Source organism: Mesoplodon bidens, assembly GCF_964165515.1.
Source record: "Mesoplodon bidens genome assembly, chromosome: 4".
Lineage (NCBI taxonomy): Eukaryota > Metazoa > Chordata > Mammalia > Artiodactyla > Ziphiidae > Mesoplodon > Mesoplodon bidens.
Genome location: NC_138160.1, coordinates 4544947 through 4564189, shown reverse-complemented (window position 1 = coordinate 4564189; position 19243 = coordinate 4544947). Strand labels below are relative to the sequence as shown.

Sequence of the window (19243 nt, the reverse complement as noted above, 5' to 3'; positions counted from 1 at the left end):
AGACACCCAGTAATTCTATCCATTATTTAACAAGTACTGAAAAGGACTTGCTGTGTGACACACATTTATGTGCTTGTGATTGGTAATCAGAACAGATTTGTGGTGTAATTTTGGTAGAGACATAAGTATAACAGATACTATTTTTTATTAACCTTATTTAGCAAAATGAGAAATATCTTGACTCAATATACATGGTGGCAATGTCAGAGTGACTCTAGAAGTCATTTTAAGGCTTACAGACCTTATCTAGTTTACTATTCTTGGGCTTCATATACAAATATTAATCTCTGAGCAGTCATGGATGGTGTTATCAAGGATTCCATGAGCTTGACTGATCTCCATCATCTTCCCTGAGATGGCTTGTTATTCCTCCATTCATGAGCACCACATTCCAATGCTACGATAAGGATTCGGCTTGCACAATATTTCCTCCAGAAACCTACCCTGATGCTTCTGTCCCTCTCCGAGATAGGGTGAGGCATCTTCATTTCAGTTCTCCTAGCACCCATATTTGTGCTTATTTTATCACTCTTCAGTAAAATAGCCTGTTCCCTGCTTGTTTCATCAGACAATACACTCCTTGGATGCAACTTTGACAGGTTCCAGTGAGACACACTTCTGAAGCACATGAGATTCATTATTCACAAGAGATTCAAAGTAAAATGCTCATTTTAGTTTTGTCTTTCTTCTTTAAGAATATGTATTTACTAAGAATATGTATTTACTATAAATTAGAACCACACTCCTGACTCCCATCAGATAGCTGAGTCATCTAGAAACCAAATTTAAAAATGCTTAACTGAGATCTACCTGGAACTTTAATTAGAACCTGAAAGAACTAAGAAGAACAATAATAACAAAAAGGAACCATCACCTAATGCAAAAGGTATGCTACTTTTCTTCATGTGTTAACAGATTGGAAAGAGGACAGATGGGGTAACCATCAATCAGGAAAGAAATAACAGACTTGGCAACTACTTGAGGGGCATTTCCATTCAATAACTTTATTATCTGGCTAAGAGAGAGGACTTCTTAATCCTCCCCTTTTCTTCTTTAAAATGCCTTTGATTTTTCCTATCATACGGCAAATGCCCCTGGATCTCACACTCATAAGTCTAGTTGAGGTCATGTTTGTAGTGACCATCTACAGACAAAATATCACTTTAGTTGGAATTAATGTATTTGGTAGATGAATGGTGAGAGCACAGAGCTTTCTATTGCAGTCACCAAAATATTACATTCCAGTGTTTATTATACAGAGGAGTCTTTTTTCTGTTCTTTTCACTTCTTTATCTTTCATGTAGTTGTCATTTACAACTTTCGCCGTTAACTCCCATTGAGTTCAAAGAGAGACAGAAATTTCAAGCTGCTGCCAGCCAACTCTATTCATGGGACAGACTCTAGGGCATAGCTCACCCATCACGCCATCACTAGGAAGCCTTAGGCTCACAGAGACCAGGCGCATCCACGAGCCTGAAACCCTGCTGGGCTAATGGGAAGAAAGCACCTTGCCCAGTCTCCACAAATCCAAGAGTGCTCTGAAGGGCATGACACATCTCCTTACCACACAGATGGCTTCCGTTTCTGGTCTGAACGAGACTTTGTTGAAGAAAGCCAAGGAAGAGATATCTCTCTTTAGTGAATTACATGAAGAGTTCTAGCTCTTTCATTAAGAAAGATCTACTTTTCTTGAGAGAATATGGGAGAAATCGACCACACTGTCCTTATGCTTAACAAGTGTGCCAAATAACCACCACCCCACCCTTGGCCATTCCCCATTGTATCCATTCTCAAACTAAAAGTCTTTCCAAAGAAAGTAGATATGAGCCCAGCCCAAACTGAATTCCCCCTAAAAAGCAGAATGTTAATATTTTTTAAAAATCACAGGACATAGCATTTCCACATATTTAGTATTTTAAAGAATTGGTTATGAATGCACCTTCAGCATCCAGTATTCACATACATGTACACAAACTCCTTATTAGATGTAGAGTCTGAATTATCTCTTTTCAAAGAGCGAAGGGAATAAGACAGGCTTAGATCATTTTCTGGAGATGTAACAAATGTTCAAAAATCTATTTGCCAAACCTTTAACATGATCAAGACCTTATTGTTTGGACCACACATTTTCACTCTGCTACTTATGTCATGTCTCCCGCATCTGTGTCTGACTAATCAATTTGTGTCCAAGAATCTAAGCATCTACTAAGCTTTCCTTCCCGAAAGTTATGGAAATATTCTAAGAAAAGTAAAAGATAAGCCATTAAGGTTTCAGCTTAGGTCAGCCTGAGGGATTTAGGTACCTTCTCAACTTTGCCAGATGCTCCTCATTCTAGGATCCAAGCAAAGGGGACCACCTGAAGCATCTAAGGATGTTTAATGTCTAACTAACTCAGATATTAAGAAAATGAAGAAAGCACTAATAGAATCTTTAGCCCAATAAGACCAGCACTGCCCTGCCATGGATTCACCACTGTTTTTGAAATGAATGCTCTAATCTGTAAATATATGATCAACATCAGAATGACAGAAATAAAGTGCTTTCAAGCACATGGCCAATCAGTTGAATATGGTTGTTCTATTCAAGATGAAATCATTCCTCCAGTGCTAGTAAGTGACCAGCAAGTTAGAGTAACCAGTAAGTCAGAGTAAAACCATCCCCAAAGAAGTCAAGTCTTGAGACTTGTCCGTAAGTTCTCACACACAGTTTTCACAGTGCAGTGTTCTGCCACAATCGCTGTAGACCGATGACAACAGAAGGCAGAACCTGGATGCTGTTTCCAAATTGGGGATAGGAAGTGCCTAGCATATCTTAGAAAGCATTGCTTGGCAATTTTCCTTCTGCTTTGAGAGATCAAAGAAATCTGTACTGCAATAATGGGAGAAGGAGCCCAAATCTTGTCCCTTGCTCCCTTCCCCACATCCCTGCCCCCGCGGTCTCACAACAGGCGGCAACAACTGTACTCACCAAACCTTGGCAGGTCGAAAGAGCCACTGAGGAATTTTTGTGGGATCGTAACGAGCCTTGATAAAAACAGAAATCCTCAGGTGGGAAAGTCTGCACCGACTTAGTGCCCCCCTTCCCCAAAGTCTGTACGAGAAATCCAGGTGCCACCAGCTTGCTGGAAGTTTCCAGATCCAGGTGGAAGTCGTGCCTGAAGCCTTTCAGCCGGAGGTGCAGAGAGTCAGCTCCGAGCTGGGCCAGTGCCCTTTTCCTCCTCTGGGGGTGCGTGATTTCATGGGACACGTAGTCTCCGTTGTGGTCAACCTCGTAGGGAGACACCAGGTCATACTCTGAAAGTGAGAGAGGGGGTGTGGCTGAGTAATTTCAGAATTCTGAAAAGGATCAGGAAGTCTTCGAATATCACTGACTACCGGATAGTATTTTCACCCAGCAAAAAAGGATGGAGGAAACGTCAACAACCACCCAGCCTCAAATCCGAACTACAGAAAGCATAAAACCGGAGTTAAAAGGGAAAATCTTAAAAGGGGCCTTTTGCGAAGTCACTGTTGTTCCTATAATGTGTTATTACCAATCCAGCAAATGCTATGACACTTCTAAAGAGAAACAGATTACAGAGCAAATGAAACTAAGAATGGGCTTTTCAGATTACAGAGTAATTACTGTAGAGTAATTATAATGTTATTATTTTTATAGCTTTAAATATTCCTTTAGTCATATTGTCTTTTCCCAACATCTTTAGTCTGTTGATAAGAAAGTTTAGCTTAAAAATACTGATCATTTTTCAGAAAACAGTTAAATATACAAATATGATGGACATTCTTTGGCATTTAATTTTAAAATATTTAATTATTAAATCATTGAACTACAGCAGAAAAGACAGAATGCACGTACGGTAGATGCTCAGATGTGTCTTTCCTCTGAATGAAAACCACTGCTGAGCCTCTGACTGGCCTGGCTTCTTGGCATTTCACACTTCAAGGCTGTTCAAAGACATGCACCACACTCTTCTTCCAATTCTAATTTGTATTATACCAGGTCAAAATGTATTCAAATAAATGATTTATTTTTAAAAAGTCAAGAAAACCCCAAGGAGCTAACAGATTTGGGGCACCCATATGATCTGTCAGGCTTCTGTCACAGACAGTCTTATAGTTTTGCATTGGGGAGCATTTGTGTCATTCCCTTCTCTGTACAAAGTATGGAGAAAACATCTGTAACTCCACCAGAATCCTGGGCGGTGGCCCTCTCCTGCCTTTCTCGAAATATCGTAGCTGTCTTCTGCAAAGAGGTTTCTTCCCTTCTAGCATCATGTACTTTTCATTGCTTTGACAGGGATTCTTCCTTTCATTCCTACCATTAACACATCATCTCTGCCATCCAGAGGTCAGGGAGAGGTTGTTTCTGGGCAGGCAAGACAAACATGGACTAGAGACGTAGGGGTGGGCTTCACGCCAGAGCTAGGATCTTCCTGCACCGCCATGTTCTAAACTCGAGCCTGGACTTTTAGACCATGAGAAGGTAGATTTGTCAAAGCTGAGGCTACACAATATTTTAGTTAACAATCTCTTAGCTTGGCTTCTACTTTTCAAATATTTAAACATATCTTGTGAGTGTCTCCATCTGCATGACAGCGATGGACCTTTGGAGAGGACCGGCTTCTTAGCCTGCATTTTGTCTAAACACCAGAAAATAACAGGGCAACAGGATGTCAGGCTTTCTCCAGGCTTCCTCTGAGATGTCTTTGAAATGGACGTCAGACCCAAGCCCCAGAGGGCTAGCCCTACACTGAGGTGGAAAGTCCCTAACGATTCAAAATGCAACTTCCTCTTATGTGTATGACAAGACCTGATTCTCATATTCTCATCCTGATTCTACCATCCTAAGAAATTATATATATTCCCCTTTTATTGCCAATATATGGTCTCAGGAGACTATTCTGTTAGATACTTAATAACCGGGCCTTTAGCATGAGTTGGACATGCTTCTTGGAGCCATGAGATAAAATAAAAGAGCATCCTATAGAAGTGCTATTTGGTCATAATTGAACTGTACTCAGGTAAATTATTTTTTCTGGAAAAAGTAATTTTTCTTCACAACCAGACTCTTTTGGTATAGGTTTTTGCCCACATGTCCCTGGGCCATCCTGGCAGGTATCTGAAAGGTTACATTGGAACAGAGAGGGTGGCAGCCAGGGGATGGTCATAAAAGGCATGTGTTTGGCTTTGGGAGAGACAGAGAAGGCCAGGGATGGAAAGGCACTGTCCAGAGTCCCATGGGCTGAGGCCCACAGCAAGGTGAGAGTCAGAGGTCCGGCAGCCAACCCATCAGGCAGCAGGATAACCAAAAGCTTAGCGATGGCCTGTTTGAGCCCAGGCTTCCTCTTTCCTCAGGTCAAAGGGCCACTCCTGGGCCCACAGGCCTGCCCCCCATCCCCAGTGCAGGTAACTGGTGAACTGCGGCCCATGCAGATTAGACAGGCAGCAGGTTCTGTCTGGCAACTCAACAACCAACCTTGGAAATACATGTCAAAGCAGGGCACTTGTGTCTGCCAAGGCAAAATACACTGGGATCACTTCATATTTTATTTAGGACAATGAGAAAGTAAAACAAATCTGCCTAAATTCTATGCAATGATAAAAAACATATAGGGGGAAACAAATGAGGAATGGATGTGCCTGGTGCAAGTATGTGATCACAGTCTGTTCCCGGCTACTCCTAAAAAAAAGTGAAAAGCACTTGCTCATTTAGTTTGCATTTTTCCAAACCACCTTCCTCATCCCCGGCTTTCCAGACTCAGGGGAAAAGCTGGTGTGACGTGGTCGTGTTAATACCTTTCTTCTTGCCCTGCGGGCTCTCAGGGAGTGTCTGCACCTCACACTAGCCTGTTTCCATCCCAACAGAGGCCGTGGAATAAGGACAAAGCAGGTGGACTGTCCCAAACACTGGCTAGTGAGCAGATTATTGCACATAAAAAGATGATTACCATTAAAAGGCCATTTTTACGACCTTTACTTTGGAGGGCATACACTCTTTATCTTTTATTGGGAGGGAGACATATAATATCTATTTTTCAAAATGACAACTTTTAAGCCTCTTGTACAGAAACGCACGTGTTGTGCTGGTACATATTTCACAACCAGCTACGGGTGGGGGTCATGGGGTAGCCTGGTTGAAAGCATTTGCCAGTTTCCCTGGTATAAAGACTCCCATCATGGCTAATTTCAATTACCACGTGACCTTACTGAACACGGAGTTTAGAGGTTTGCACGGTAGCGCACCATTATAAAGTATTTCCACCATACAGAGGCGATACAGGCAAAGAACCTCAAGAGGATACGTAACCTCAAAACTTAAAGAATTGTGAAGTGATGAGTTTTCAGTGTTTTAATCTTGTTTTTAATATTATTTATTTCACCCAAGTTTACCTATTTTGATTTTCAGCACACCAGCTCACAAAATTCCTGACAAGGTAACCATCAGCTCTGGAGAACCGGCCTGAGCCTGCCCAGAACACCAGCTCCAACCGCTGCAAAGCCACTCCTTGTAACCAGTTACAATCCCTTCTGAGAATGAGGGTGCACATGGGTGAAAATTTAGTCCAGTGGTTCTCAGCGGGAGTGCTACCCCTCACCCCTGCCCCCAGGAGACACTTGGGATGTCTGGAGACATTTTGGTTTTCACGAAAGGGCAGGGGATAGTGGTGCTTTGGGAATGTAGTGGGTGAATCCAGGGAGGCTGCTACACATTCTTCCATGCACAGAACAGGTTCCCATAACAAAAGGTCAAGAGTGCCAAGGCAGAGAAACCCTGATTTCATCAAAGAGCCGTCCTTAGTGCAGATATGCACTGTTGGTTATGTATAAATAAATGTGAAAAGGGTCAGAGCTAAAGAATTCAATGAATGAACAAAGTAAGCATAGCTTCTCCCCATGCAGAAGGCAATATATCATTGGTATAAAATGACAATTTTAAACTAACTGTTGAGCTTATGTTTTAAGATTGTAATCCCACAAACTATTGGCTTGTGATTTCAAGAAAAAAGAATTTAGTGAGATTCCTGATCCTTGAGAATCCCGGAAATAAGACCTACGTCCTACACAGGTTTTTCTAAGGAGGAGAAATTCACACATGGCTGCTTCAGTCAGCACCCTGATCTACTTCATTTCAAAAGGTGTTTTGACCACAGCATCAAGTCTAGGAAGACTCCAGTTCCAAACTGAGGGCACGAGGTGTGGAGCACCTGTGAGCATGCTAGGGGCTGCTGGTACCAGCTGCGGAGAACAGATTTTGCACATCAAGTCCTAACTCTGTGTTCAATGGCATCACATCCACAGCTTGAAATCGGCCATGGTGGGAGTATTTACCCCATGGGAACCAGCAAATGTTACAAAATCAGAGGCTAAACATTTACAACCACATCCCTGGGCCGACCTGCCCCATCTCAAGTCATGTGAATGTGCGGATATAAATCAATCTACACTTTGGATTCACACACACAAACACAGATCTCTCATGTCCGATGAAACAGAGTTCGAAAGAACTTCTGACTCTTGACCTGGAAGCTTAATTTACTCTCGATTTTTAAAAGTTAACAAACTCATGTTATGTGTTTGCTCTTCACAAGACCCACTATTATTATGACAAAGGTAAATTTGTAGGAAAATCATTTGAGGCTCCTATTAGGGAAAAGCTATGCTGAATCAGCCAAAATGAAAGGGGTGTACTGAAGGTCTGAAAATAGAATTGACCTCAATGAAGTTATCTATTGTTGCCTCACAGAATACATGGAGTTCTCTATCTTATTGCATAATTACTCCAGACTCCCAGGAACACTGGCAATATAGGTTGAAATATGTGTTAAACACACTTTATGGCCAAAGAGTTATTTCAAAGGCACCTTTGGGTTTTGAAGGGATACCCAGACATGCAACAGTAAATTAACCACAGCATCACACAAAGTCTATGGCCAAAGAGTTATTTCAAAGGCACCTTTGGGTTTTGAAGGGATACCCAGACATGCAACAGTAAATTAACCACAGCATCACACAAAGTCTATTCCACATCTGCCATCCTAGGTCAAAAGAGGTAACACTGCTGAGCATAAAGAGTCTTTCTCTGGTCGTGTGAAAGCTTTCCACTGAAACCCACTCTCTCAACTTAGCCTTTTGTAATTAAAGACCTAAAACACCAGCACCGTGAGGGAGGAGGTACTGGTGTGTCCACTAAGCTAGAACCTCAATGATGATGGCTCCCACCTTCCCCCTGAGGTTCTGACCAAGCGAGCTAAGTGGTTGTCATGGGAACGCTGGGCTTGTGACACCAGCTGAGGTGCCAGGTGATTACAGCCACATGCCAACCAGGCTGGAGTCCAGCTTACAGGACGCTTCTCCCTAGGAGGAGGGCACCCTCGGGCACGAAGTCTTGGCTTCTCCTCCTGGAAGTGGTTCTCTATCTCTAATGCTCTTACCTCACAGAAAACCCCATAACTACTAGAAAACACTCTGAAAATTCTCCTGAGACCTTCAGGAATTTTCATGCTTTTAGAAAACTAGAATTTTCACCAAAAAAATTTTTTTAAGTGGCGGAAGACAACTAACTACAATATAAATAACTACATGCTAGAATGAATCGTAAGAGAAACATTAAAGAAGACAAGGGCAAGCCCAAGGAAGTGAGCTTTAAATAGATAAGTTTCTCTTGCAAATACATAGTGACAAGTAATTTTTAAACGTTTTCTATCATTTACATCTAGCGCCCTCTGGTGGTCGCGGAAAAGTTCCTATGTCCCCGCGTTCATCGGATTGATCACTATTGATAGACTCTTCATACAGCCCTCGGGAGGAGAGAATTTCAACAATTAATGCATATGTTAAAGTATTGTCTTTATGGAATTTTATCTATATAAAGAAACTACACTTAGAAATTCTGGACTGTTAACTCAAATTTTCTAGGTTTTCTGAAAGTATGTTGGGATAATAAAACCTAGTTTTTCTTCTGTAAGTCACTAATAACATTTGAGATGGCAATGCATTGTTGGAATTGATGCAAAGTACTCATATTTAGCAATTGCCAGTGGACTGGTTCAGATTAAAAACCCGGTAGCAACCGACGTTCCACACCTGCTTTCCGGTTTACCCCAAAGCAGTTCAGGACAGAGAGGTCCACCCCCTGAGGCATGAAATGATAAATGCCGCTTGTGAGCAGTGAAAGTAAAACCACACATTGCAGAAAGATCAGACTTGTTTTTTGGCAAATCATGACACAGGACATTGCTTGTGACGTCAAAAAACGCTAATTACCCATTCTGCCAACTCTTGAAGACCATCCTTTTTGAAACTAAGGTGATAAATACTGAGCAAAATGACTGTCTTTTTGTCCCCTGCTCTGACAGTGAAGGATGTTCATTGTAAAAGGCCAGAGGGGAACAGGAGGGGGAGGGGACGAGGGGATGGAGAAAGGCATAATAAGCTCTTTATAATTGCTGTGTATACATTAATACAACTCCTAGATTATTTCTTCCTTCTTTAATTGTGTGTGTGTGTGTTTGTTTGTTTTAATAAATACATTCCCTTGCTTTCTTCCCTAATGTTTATGGTAATAACGCTGGTAAGCCATTTCTGTTTTACAGGGAAACAATATAAATATTGGTGAAAGTTGACTCAGATGCGCTCGCTCTTACGGTTGGAAAGAAGCACGGCAGCACCTTACAGAGAATTCCCAGAGTTATGAACATTTGCAGAGCCTGGTAACCTAGCCTTAGAGGGTTTACAAGCTGCTGCACTGCAAGGATTCGAACCCCCCTCGCGCACTTACCGCCCTTTTCCACCCAGCCCGGCCACTCCGCGGGGCCAGGAGGACGCCGGACGCTCGGGCTCCCCGGCGAGGCCGCTGCGGGTCCCACGGCGCACGCAGGTGCCTGCTGGAAAACAGCGGCGACACCTCGGTGAGACGGGGGCTGCGCGAGGGGAGCTTCGGGGGACCCTGCCCCCGCGGTCGGGGACTCACCTGCACACCCACCTGCGCCAGCAGCAGCAGGCAGAGCGCCGCGCAGCCGGGGGCCCGCATGGCCGGGCTGCCCCGTGCGCCCTGCGCCCGCAGCCGGCGCTGCGCCCCCGCGGGGAGGACGCACGGCTCCATCCAGGGGCGCTCGCAGGGGCCCGGGGCCGCGGATGCTGCTCAGCCCCGCGACCGTGCAAGCGGGCACCGAGGACCAGCCCGACCGGCGCGCAGGACGATGCCCCGCCGTCACTGCGCCGCCCGCACCGGGGTTATTACTGCGGCTCCGCGCCGCGCTGGGGGCGGAGTGGCGGCCGCGGCGGCGGGGCGGCGGCGGAGAACCCGCCCGCACCGTGGGAGAGCGGGGGAGGGGGAGGGCGAGGGCAGGGCAGGGGAGGGCGACGAAGCGAGGGGAGAAAGGAGGGGGGCGACAGAGGCGCGAGAGAGGGCGGCGGGGTGAGGCGCGAGGGGAGGAGGACCGGGGAGAACCCGGGCGTTCGCTGGCCCGCGGTCGGCGCCTTGCCGGCCGTCCCGGGGGAACGCGGGTGGAGAGGGGACCGCGAGCGCGGGGCGGCGGCGTCAACAGGTCGGGCCGCCGGCTCTGCTCTCCGGACCTGCAGTCCACGCACGGCTGCACTGGCTGGCACCTCGCCGCGCTGCGCCCCGGTCCCCACTCCCGAGGGCCGGAGCGGCGCATCCAATGGCCGGACACCTGCCGCCCGCCGGAATGCGGCAGAACGGCGCCTGGGTCTCGCTGCGTCCGCCCTCCCGCCCCGCGGGGAGATCGGCTGCGAAACAGGGGTGCCCGAACTTCCTTAGGGATGCGCGGATCTGAGTATACACGAATGTGCTTTTCTCTCGAGTCTGTGAAGTGATGGGAGACGACGGGGGTCGAGGAAGCTTCGTCCTCCTGGGATGTAGCTGCGCTCCTCGCCCTGGGGTCTGGGCAGCAGTTGGCTGGCCTGTGCCGGGGCTGCTGGGGGCCTAGGTGCAGCCATCGATGGCGGAGGCTTTGCGGTCGCGGGTTAGTCCCGGCCCAGGCCGAGGACTGCGCCGTTGTGCTACTAGCGCCAGGAGTCTGAGGGCGCAGGACAGGCGCGTCCACCGGCCCGGCTACAAGCCCAGCTCGTGTTCTACACCTGTTGACGGCATGTGTGTGTGAACGCACGTGCACGCGTTTCAGTGTGAGCACGCGCGTATATGAGCTGGGTGCAGGCGAATGCGCATCAGTGTCTGCTTGTGCGTCCCCCCCCCCCCCGTGCATGTGTGTGCGCTGGAGCTTGAGTGGACGCGTGTGCCAGTGCGTGTTCTCAGGCACGTGTCCCGCCTGAGACTGACTGTTCCTGTCCTCCTTGACCTCTTCCCTCCTGCAGGTCCGAGGAGTCTGGGCTCCTGCTTCATGGTTCCAGAGTCCTTCCTATTCAGTTTAGGCCAGCTTGGCCGGTTTTGCACATTTTGGAAAGGATGGAGAGGAAACTGGGGGCAGCGGTCTCAGGCCTCCTTTGCCCAGCTCGCCCTGAGCCTGCAGGTGCCTCTTGCTTCTGGCAGCCCTGCAGCGCCAGGCGGCCTGGGCAGGGACAGTGGGACCCTCTGGGTGCGCGGGGCCTTCTGCTCCATTTCTCTGTCATATTTGTTTCCTTGAAAACACTCTTCAAGAGTGGGAGAAGTTTTCCATAAAGGCTTGCCTGGGGGTGTGTGTGGCCTTAGAGCCCCCTCCCTGCTCCACACACACAGGCACACAATTCCTGGTTAGTGTCTGCCAGACTGGAGGCTGGCAAAGGCTCTGCAGTACGCAGAGGGTCCTTTTGTCCTGCGTTCAGGGAGTTGCATGCTTGGTAAACGAGGGTCTCTAATTATCGCTGATTGTGCCGAATGTAGCCTGCAAGGGAATCAGGTTTTCCAGGTCTTACCTACGATCCCATGAGGACACCCAGGGGCTCTCTTTTTATAAGTTCAACAGATGAAATGAAAGAAGAATAGCTGGTATAGAAGGGTTCACTTTTAGGAATGTTTTTCCCTTTTTGAATACAACCAAAATGAATCTTTCCGTTGTGAAGAAAGAAACAATATCCTTTACAGGGATGAACGTTTGTTTAGCCGTTTACTGAATTCAATGTTCTGAATGACTCAGATAGAGGTCAAACTCCAGCCCGGGGCCAAGTTGGGGGCTGAGGTGAAGGAAACTGGTGGACCAGGTATACAAAGGCCATAGAACACGTGGAACCCGTTTGTGATTTATAATAAGATGTAGATATTTGGTCTTCCTCCAATTTCTGGCACAGAGCTCTCCAAACTTGGAATTTCCTGAGTGCAGAGAGCAATAAAGGTGTCTTTTGTTATGTTAATGAGCTGACTTTGCGCCAAAATTGAGACCAGTTGCCAGGGGACCCAACCATGTGATTAGAGAGTTGGAACTTTCATTCCCATCCCCTGACCTCCAGGGAGGGAAGAGGGGCTGGAGGTTGAATCAGTTGCCAATGATCAATGATTTAATCAAGCAGGCCTATGTAATGAAGCCTCCATAAAAACCCAAAAGGACCAGATTCAGAGCTTCCAGGTTGGTGAACAGGTAGAGTTTAGGGGAGAGTGGTACCTGGAGAGGGCATGGAAACCCAGCACCCTTCCCCATACCTGCCCTAAGTATCTGCTTCATATGGCTGTTCCTGAGTTATATCCTTGTGTAATAAACAAGTAATCTGGTAAGTAAAATGTTTCCCTGAGTTCTGTGAGCCAGTCTATCAAATGAATGGAACCCAAGGAGGGGATTGTAGGACTCTCCCATCTATTGCTGGTGGGTCAGAGGCACAGGTGACAACCTGGACTTGCCATCAGCTTCCCAGGTGAGTGGGGTAAGAGCACTGTCCCCTGACCCACGGGAGGTCGGACTGGGACAGGCCCCAGGACACTTTCCCAAAAAGTGGTTGACAGGCTTAAAAGTGGAAAAAATACCTCTACAGTGTGAAAAATAGCATATTAAGAAACAAAAAAAGGACATTTTTGATGCAAGAAACTTTGAATTCCTAAAGGGAAAGGTTAGGACAGGGCAATGTGTCTTATGGATTATGTGAAACTTAGAACTTGCCATGGAGCCTGACTTAGTACAGCTTTAGGAATCAGGCCATCCTGGAAGAAGGCTCTTCCGAAATTGTTGGCTAGGCGTAACACAGCCCTCGTGTTTCCTTGACATCCCGTATGGTCCTGGCTGAACCTGAGCCACTCAGCTCCCAGGGCCAACAGGATTGCATGCCCTCAATCTGTGGGCCCAGATGCCTTGGACCTAACCAGACAGCAATCAGCTTGCTGATTCTGATGCTGGTTCTGTTCCTGGCTACACTCTAGAACCTGGGTGCCTCCACCCAGGAGGAAAAGGAAGAAAGGAAAATTGGGAACCAAGGCGGACAAGCAATACTGGATTCCGGAATTCAAAATGTGGCTTTTGTAAGCTCTTTCCTGTTAAACACATAGAAATTTAGCTCAAATAATAATATTTTCTATCATCATATAAAATATAATCATTTAGTATTAAAATAATATGATAGATGTATTATAATCATTAGTATCCATTAACTGTTTGTTATTAGTATTGTTGGTGACTGGCACCCCCTCCTGCAGTGAAGCCCCTGATCCCCACCCCCAGTGCTGAAGCTGTTCATAAGGTAACCAGTGCCAGAAGATCCATCACTTGGAAACCTTGGTTAATATGACTCAGCATTTGTTCCCTTGTGTCATCTGGTCCAGAATTACACTGGCTTCTGCTAAACATATTTGCTTCTAATGATTCCACAGGTAAAATCAGTGTTGAAGGTGGGTATATCTGCTAGCTATCCCTACACAAGAAAACACCCTATAACTTAAAATGAGAACCATTTCTTTTTGCTCAAGGGCTATATGCTGGTTGGTTATCTGGTAGTGCAGACCAGGCTTGTGGATCTTGGCTGGGTTTGCTCATGAGTGCTGAGTGAATTGTGGATCAGGCATACACACAGGGAGAATGCCATGTGAACATTGAAGGCAGGGATTGGGTGATGCCTGTACATGCCAAGGAATGCCAAAAATGGCCAGAAAACTGCCAGAAGCCAGGGGAAAGAGCATGGAATGGAATCTCCCTCACAGCCTCAGAAGGAACCAACCCTGTGGACACCTAGATCTGGGACTGCAGGCCTGATAACCATGAGACAATATGTTTCTGCCCAGTCTGTGTGCTTTGTAATAGCAGCCCCAGAACTAGTAAAATCAGTAAGTTCTCTATGGACCAGGAAGGAATGTCAAGTTGAAATTCTAACATGAGCATCCAGGCGTGGTCCTCTTTCCATCCCAAGGCCCAAATAACAAGATAACAACTGAATCCAGCAGCTGGAGGAGCTCAAAGAATCCCACCAGGAACTTTTCAGCAGAGGGGCCGGGACAGTGGGCGAGGCACAGGCAGACATCTTTGAGCTCGTGGGGGAGATAGTTCTTCTCAGTTGCCCTGTGCCACCTTGGGGAGGGGGCCTGATTGCCACTGTCTTCCTCGTGCACCCAGGAGACCTATGAGCACAGAGGTTTAGCCCCTCATCAAGGGAAGACATTCCAGCTCAGGCCACCTGGAACGATCCTGCTGCTCTCCCCATCACCTGCAGTGTTCCCCTCCCAGTGGACCCCTCTGTGGAGGCCCATGGAACGCTGGCCCTAAGAAGGCTCATAGGGCAATGGTCCTCCATCTGCTCTGCCTACAGAATCTCTAGAGTCTGCAGACCTGATTCCCAGGCCCCACCACCAGAGAAGTATCACGGGTGTGTGGTGGTGACTGGACATCTGTGTTTGTAAAATCTTCCCAGAGGATTCTGTAAGCAGCCCAGACTGAGATGAAGCGAGGGCGGTGAGTCTCACCACCTGCTCCCTAGGGAGGGGGGTCTGGGAGGGCGACAGCTGGGGTACTCCCGAGTGTTCATCAGAGGGAGATGCCTGTGTGGCTAGGGTGTGTCCAGCCTCTGGGATAGCTTGCTGCCATGGAAGTGTTCCCACCTAGAAATGTTTTATATGTGTCTGTGTGTGTGAGCCAGAGTGTGTGAGCACATGTCTGTGAGTGCAATGGTCGTCTGGTCTGAGCGTGTGTGTGTGTGTGTGTATGTTCATCCATCCACCTACCATTTAAAGTAAGTTATCAAGTAATGTGTATATTATTATTTGATACCTTTAATTCTAAGAAAAATTCTAGAGAGAAAGAAAATGGGTGGGTTGTAGCTCTTTGGGAAGCAGAGGCACTGGGGAGGAAGGGGGCCTGCTTACCTGAGTAGTGGGTTTCAGTTCCGGGCCAGTGCGTGACTCGTTCAAACAATCCAATCACGATCCCCCTCGGGACCCGGGGACAGCCCACCCTGTGGATACTATGACACCTGCCTCCCCACATCCCTGATTGTCGACTCTGTTCCTGGTGGGGCCCCGCGTGGTGTGCAGTGTCCTCCTCCCAGGGCTGTGAGTAGGAATGGCTGATAAATGCCGCCCATCTCACCTGCCCGGGCTGGGCGTCCCGTGTCTGGCTGTCCTGTAACCCTGGGGCAGGAGTCCCTTCCTCAGGGATGGGGTGAAGCGGAGGTGAGGAAATGCACATGTGCAGACCTCCTTTTCAGGTTTAGTCTTTGGTCTTTGGCAACTTCGTAAAATTAACCAGAAAAATTTCCAAATGAGCATTTCAAACAAATAGCAATGATCTATGCCTCCAAGATCTGAAAATACACATTTATAAAATTATTGGGGTCTGATTTATGTACTGGAGGGAACTTTTTGCCTAATTATTCAATGTTTTTTTATTGTTCATGGACTATTCTGTTTTCCTCCTACTTCTTGAAGCAATTTTTCAATTTATGTGTTCCTAGAAATTAGTTAACTTCATCAAGATTTTCAATCATTTTAGAAGAGCTTCTTTTGCCCCTTCCTGTTATAATTAGCCACTTATTACTCATGATTAGTTGTGAATCATTATCTACTTACTGAGAATCCATCACGGAGCTTCCTTCTTCACTGAACTTATAACTCAGGGAAAAGACAAACTTTGGACTAGTACTTTCAAGAGAGGTTGCATTTTATGAAGCAGTACAGGAGGCTGTGTGAATGATGATGTTACCTCTTATTTTTCTGACTTTTAGACTTGAGATAGTTTTTAGGGGTACATCTATTAATGTGGGCTTCTTTGGAATGATTTGGCCAACATATCATTATACTGTTAAGGTAGATATATTGGGTTTTCCTATTTAACCTTGTAGGTTAAATTCCCCCAAAATTTTGATCAGTAGACTTCTTATTCTTATCTGCATTTCCTCAGTTGTGAAATTCATTTTTCCAATTTAATGCTTCTTAAATTGGGATTGTGTCTTATCACCTCAACATATATTTAACATTACAGAGTACCTTCCCAACCTCCTCCTTACCCTCTCTCCCATTATTAGTGTTAGACTCCTGGTCCCATGGTATCCTAGCTCAGAGGTTATCTGACACCCCTCCAAGTCCCAATTCTGTCCCATCTGATGCACAAACCAGTCATCCACATGCTTTGTTGAGCATCTTCTGACATCAATTTGATCTTTCTCTTCTAGTTCCTGTATTATGTGAAATGTGTTAAAGTTTACTTTTTGATTTTTTTTTCAGGGTGCTGCTTCTACTTTTAACTTGTTCCACTTGCTGTGTTTATAATTCATTATTACATAATTTGTTTTCATGACCAATAAGTATTTGTTAAATGAGCAAAGTATTCTCTATATTTTTTACTTCCATGTTGAGCTCATATTTCTTCATGACTTTGTGTCTTTGTTTTAGAGAAGGCAGGTTTCTCCTTGGATAGGGGGTAACTAGAGTTGATGAAACTTTCTTCTGGCTCCTAAAGGAGGTCATTTCCACATAGACACTCTACCTCTGAGTCTCCCGAATGCCGTTTCCCTTCCATTGCTGTGCAGGGCCTTTTGTGCTGTGCTTCAGCCATGTCTTTGATCTCTGTGTATCCACAAGTGGGAGCTGTCCGCTACTCAGGGTTGTGTGCAGCCAGGCTGATAGGATCACCTGTGCCCTCATCTCTAGCCATGACTGTCACCCGTGATCCTCTTCCTACAAGCACAGCTGGTTCTCCTCTGACTCCCACCTCTAACAAGCTTTCAGCGAGTGTAGCTCTGCTTTACTGCTGTGATGTCTCCCCAGTACTCTGAATCATTCTAGAACATAAAAAGTTTTCACTTCCAATGTTTTGCTGCTGCCAGTTTTTCCGTCTCTGCCTCTGGAATTCACCTCACATGTCCCAGGCTCTTCTTCACACCATCCTCCTGTATGCTGCTCGTTTGATTTTTCTGAATGGACCCTCTGAATGAGAAGGGCCATGGTGTACTTTTGAAGGAGTTTGCATAGAGAGTCGCAGGATCAGAATCAGGAAATAGATGGTAGATGCCAACACTGTGGAGAGAGACCAATATGGGCTAATTCATCAGAAAACAGGTGAGAAATGATGGTGGCCTTGACAAGCACAGTGACAATGGGGTTGTGGAAAAATGGACTGATGTTAAGTTTATTTAAGAAATAGGATTGGCAGAAGCTGGAAATTAGACAACGCACACGAATGAAAACAAGTTGAGAGTAATCAAGTTATTTTAAGTATGTGAATAGGACAGACAATAGTGAATGTAGGGCAGAGTGTTTGATTTTATGGGTTAGTAAAACTTCCAAATGAAAATTCTAAAAGAAACCCACCATGGGGTTGCCAGCCTTTCATTTTCCTAAGGTAAGATGAAATATGGTAAGTGTGTTATCTCAGAATTAAGACTTCTGTCTAAATTAAATGACTTTAACTTAATGAAATGCCCATTATGTTGACCTGATTGTTTTCATTCACCACTAACCATCATGACTGTAAAACAATTAAAAAAAATGAAATCATGATGAGCAGAAAGTGTTGAGTAAGGGAATATCTGTAGTGTTTTGACTTGACAGAGGCTATAAAGTTCAAGGAGAATCTGGGAGGCAAGAAAAGACACTAGAATGAATTCCATCTGGAAAAAAATCACTGATGAAGGCTCTCAGGGCTACCTCTGTGCTTTTCAGTGGTCTCCTGGATCCTGCTTCCAGAAGGCATCTCCCTGGTTTGCATCCTGGAATCTTCCCTCCAGTCTTCCTGAGGTAGAAACTATTAGAACAGAATCCTTGCCTTGGCCACGTTTGCTAGGCAGGGCTGCCCTTGCATGGTGCACACATTCTGGGTCTACACCTTGACCCAGCACCTCTCACCTTTGCCTCAGGCTCAACTCTTCCTTTTCATGTTCTGTGGACCTGGGAAAAATATCCCCCAGAGTTGCAGCCACCTCCCAAAATCTAAGTAGGAAACAGCCTGAAGCTTGGCACCTCTTGTTCTTGCTTGATCAGTAAAACATGAGTTGGCACTGGCAGAAGAAATAGAATGGCCTCACAAAAACATCTGCCTAGCCTGAAATGCCTCCAAACCCACCAAATATTATAATACAAACCCCAAGTCCACCCAAACCCTCCTTACAAGTACATACCGCTCCCACAAATGAGGTCTATTTTGTAATTGTCAACATTCCCAGACATTAAATGTATCCCCCCCACCAAAGTTTTCTCCTTCTAGCCCCTTTGAAAGGGGCAGCACCTACACAATGCCATGGGGACAAACAAAATTAAGGGCACGTGCCCTTGGGGGTCTGGCAGCTCCCAAGAGGGAAGAGGAAGGGAGAGATTATGGCGCCCATTTGCTCTTCCAAAATCACCAGACCTATGTCTCTTCTTCTCCTGGGAAGCATTGAGTGCAGAGGGAGAGGAGAGTCAGGAAGGCTGTGCTTCCCAGAACTTCCTTCAACGTGGAAGGAGATGGAGAGGAGTATCCCCTTTGACAGGTGTGGGAAAGAGAATACAGTTCAGAATTACTCTTATTCCAAGGAATTTCTTGTTGTTTAACATGCCCTGTGTGTGGACTGTGTCACTGTGACAATGAAGCATGGCAGTAACTGGGAGGTCGTTCCCATTAAATTTAGGAAAAGACATAGCAACCTGAGTCTTGAGGAGGCACAAACAGAAAGGAAAGTTAACCAGAACATGGCTTTTCAAACAGTGTGAGGTGATGGGTCACTTTTTTTCTTCTCAAACTGTAGCAGACACACAAATACAAATTTTATATTCTAATAAAATAAGGATTACTAGAGCAATGAAGTGAAGTAGACATACCATATCCAATCGTTTTTTTAAATTCATTGATTCAAGTGATAGTAAAACGCTCTGAATTGCTTTGAAGGCTCCTGGATGCCACTTGCC

At 45.8% G+C, this 19243-nt stretch overlaps 2 protein-coding genes across 3 annotated transcripts in view; both read right to left on the bottom strand.

Annotated features, from left to right (window-relative positions):
- Positions 1-10045, bottom strand: part of ADAMTS16 (ADAM metallopeptidase with thrombospondin type 1 motif 16) — a gene marked incomplete at both ends in the record, with an annotated part of 159613 nt that extends 149568 nt beyond the window's left edge. The window contains 3 exons of one of the 2 annotated variants that reach the window (XM_081231772.1): positions 2969-3294; positions 9779-9884; positions 9971-10045. In XM_081231772.1, coding sequence (XP_081087898.1) covers positions 2969-3294; positions 9779-9884; positions 9971-10030 — 492 coding nt within the window. The remainder of the gene's footprint in view (positions 1-2968; positions 3295-9778; positions 9885-9970) is intronic. The other variant, XM_081231773.1, reaches the window with a different exon arrangement.
- Positions 1-19243, bottom strand: part of ICE1 (interactor of little elongation complex ELL subunit 1) — a 535590-nt gene that overhangs the window by 304488 nt on the left and 211859 nt on the right. The gene's annotated exons all lie outside the window — the stretch shown is intronic.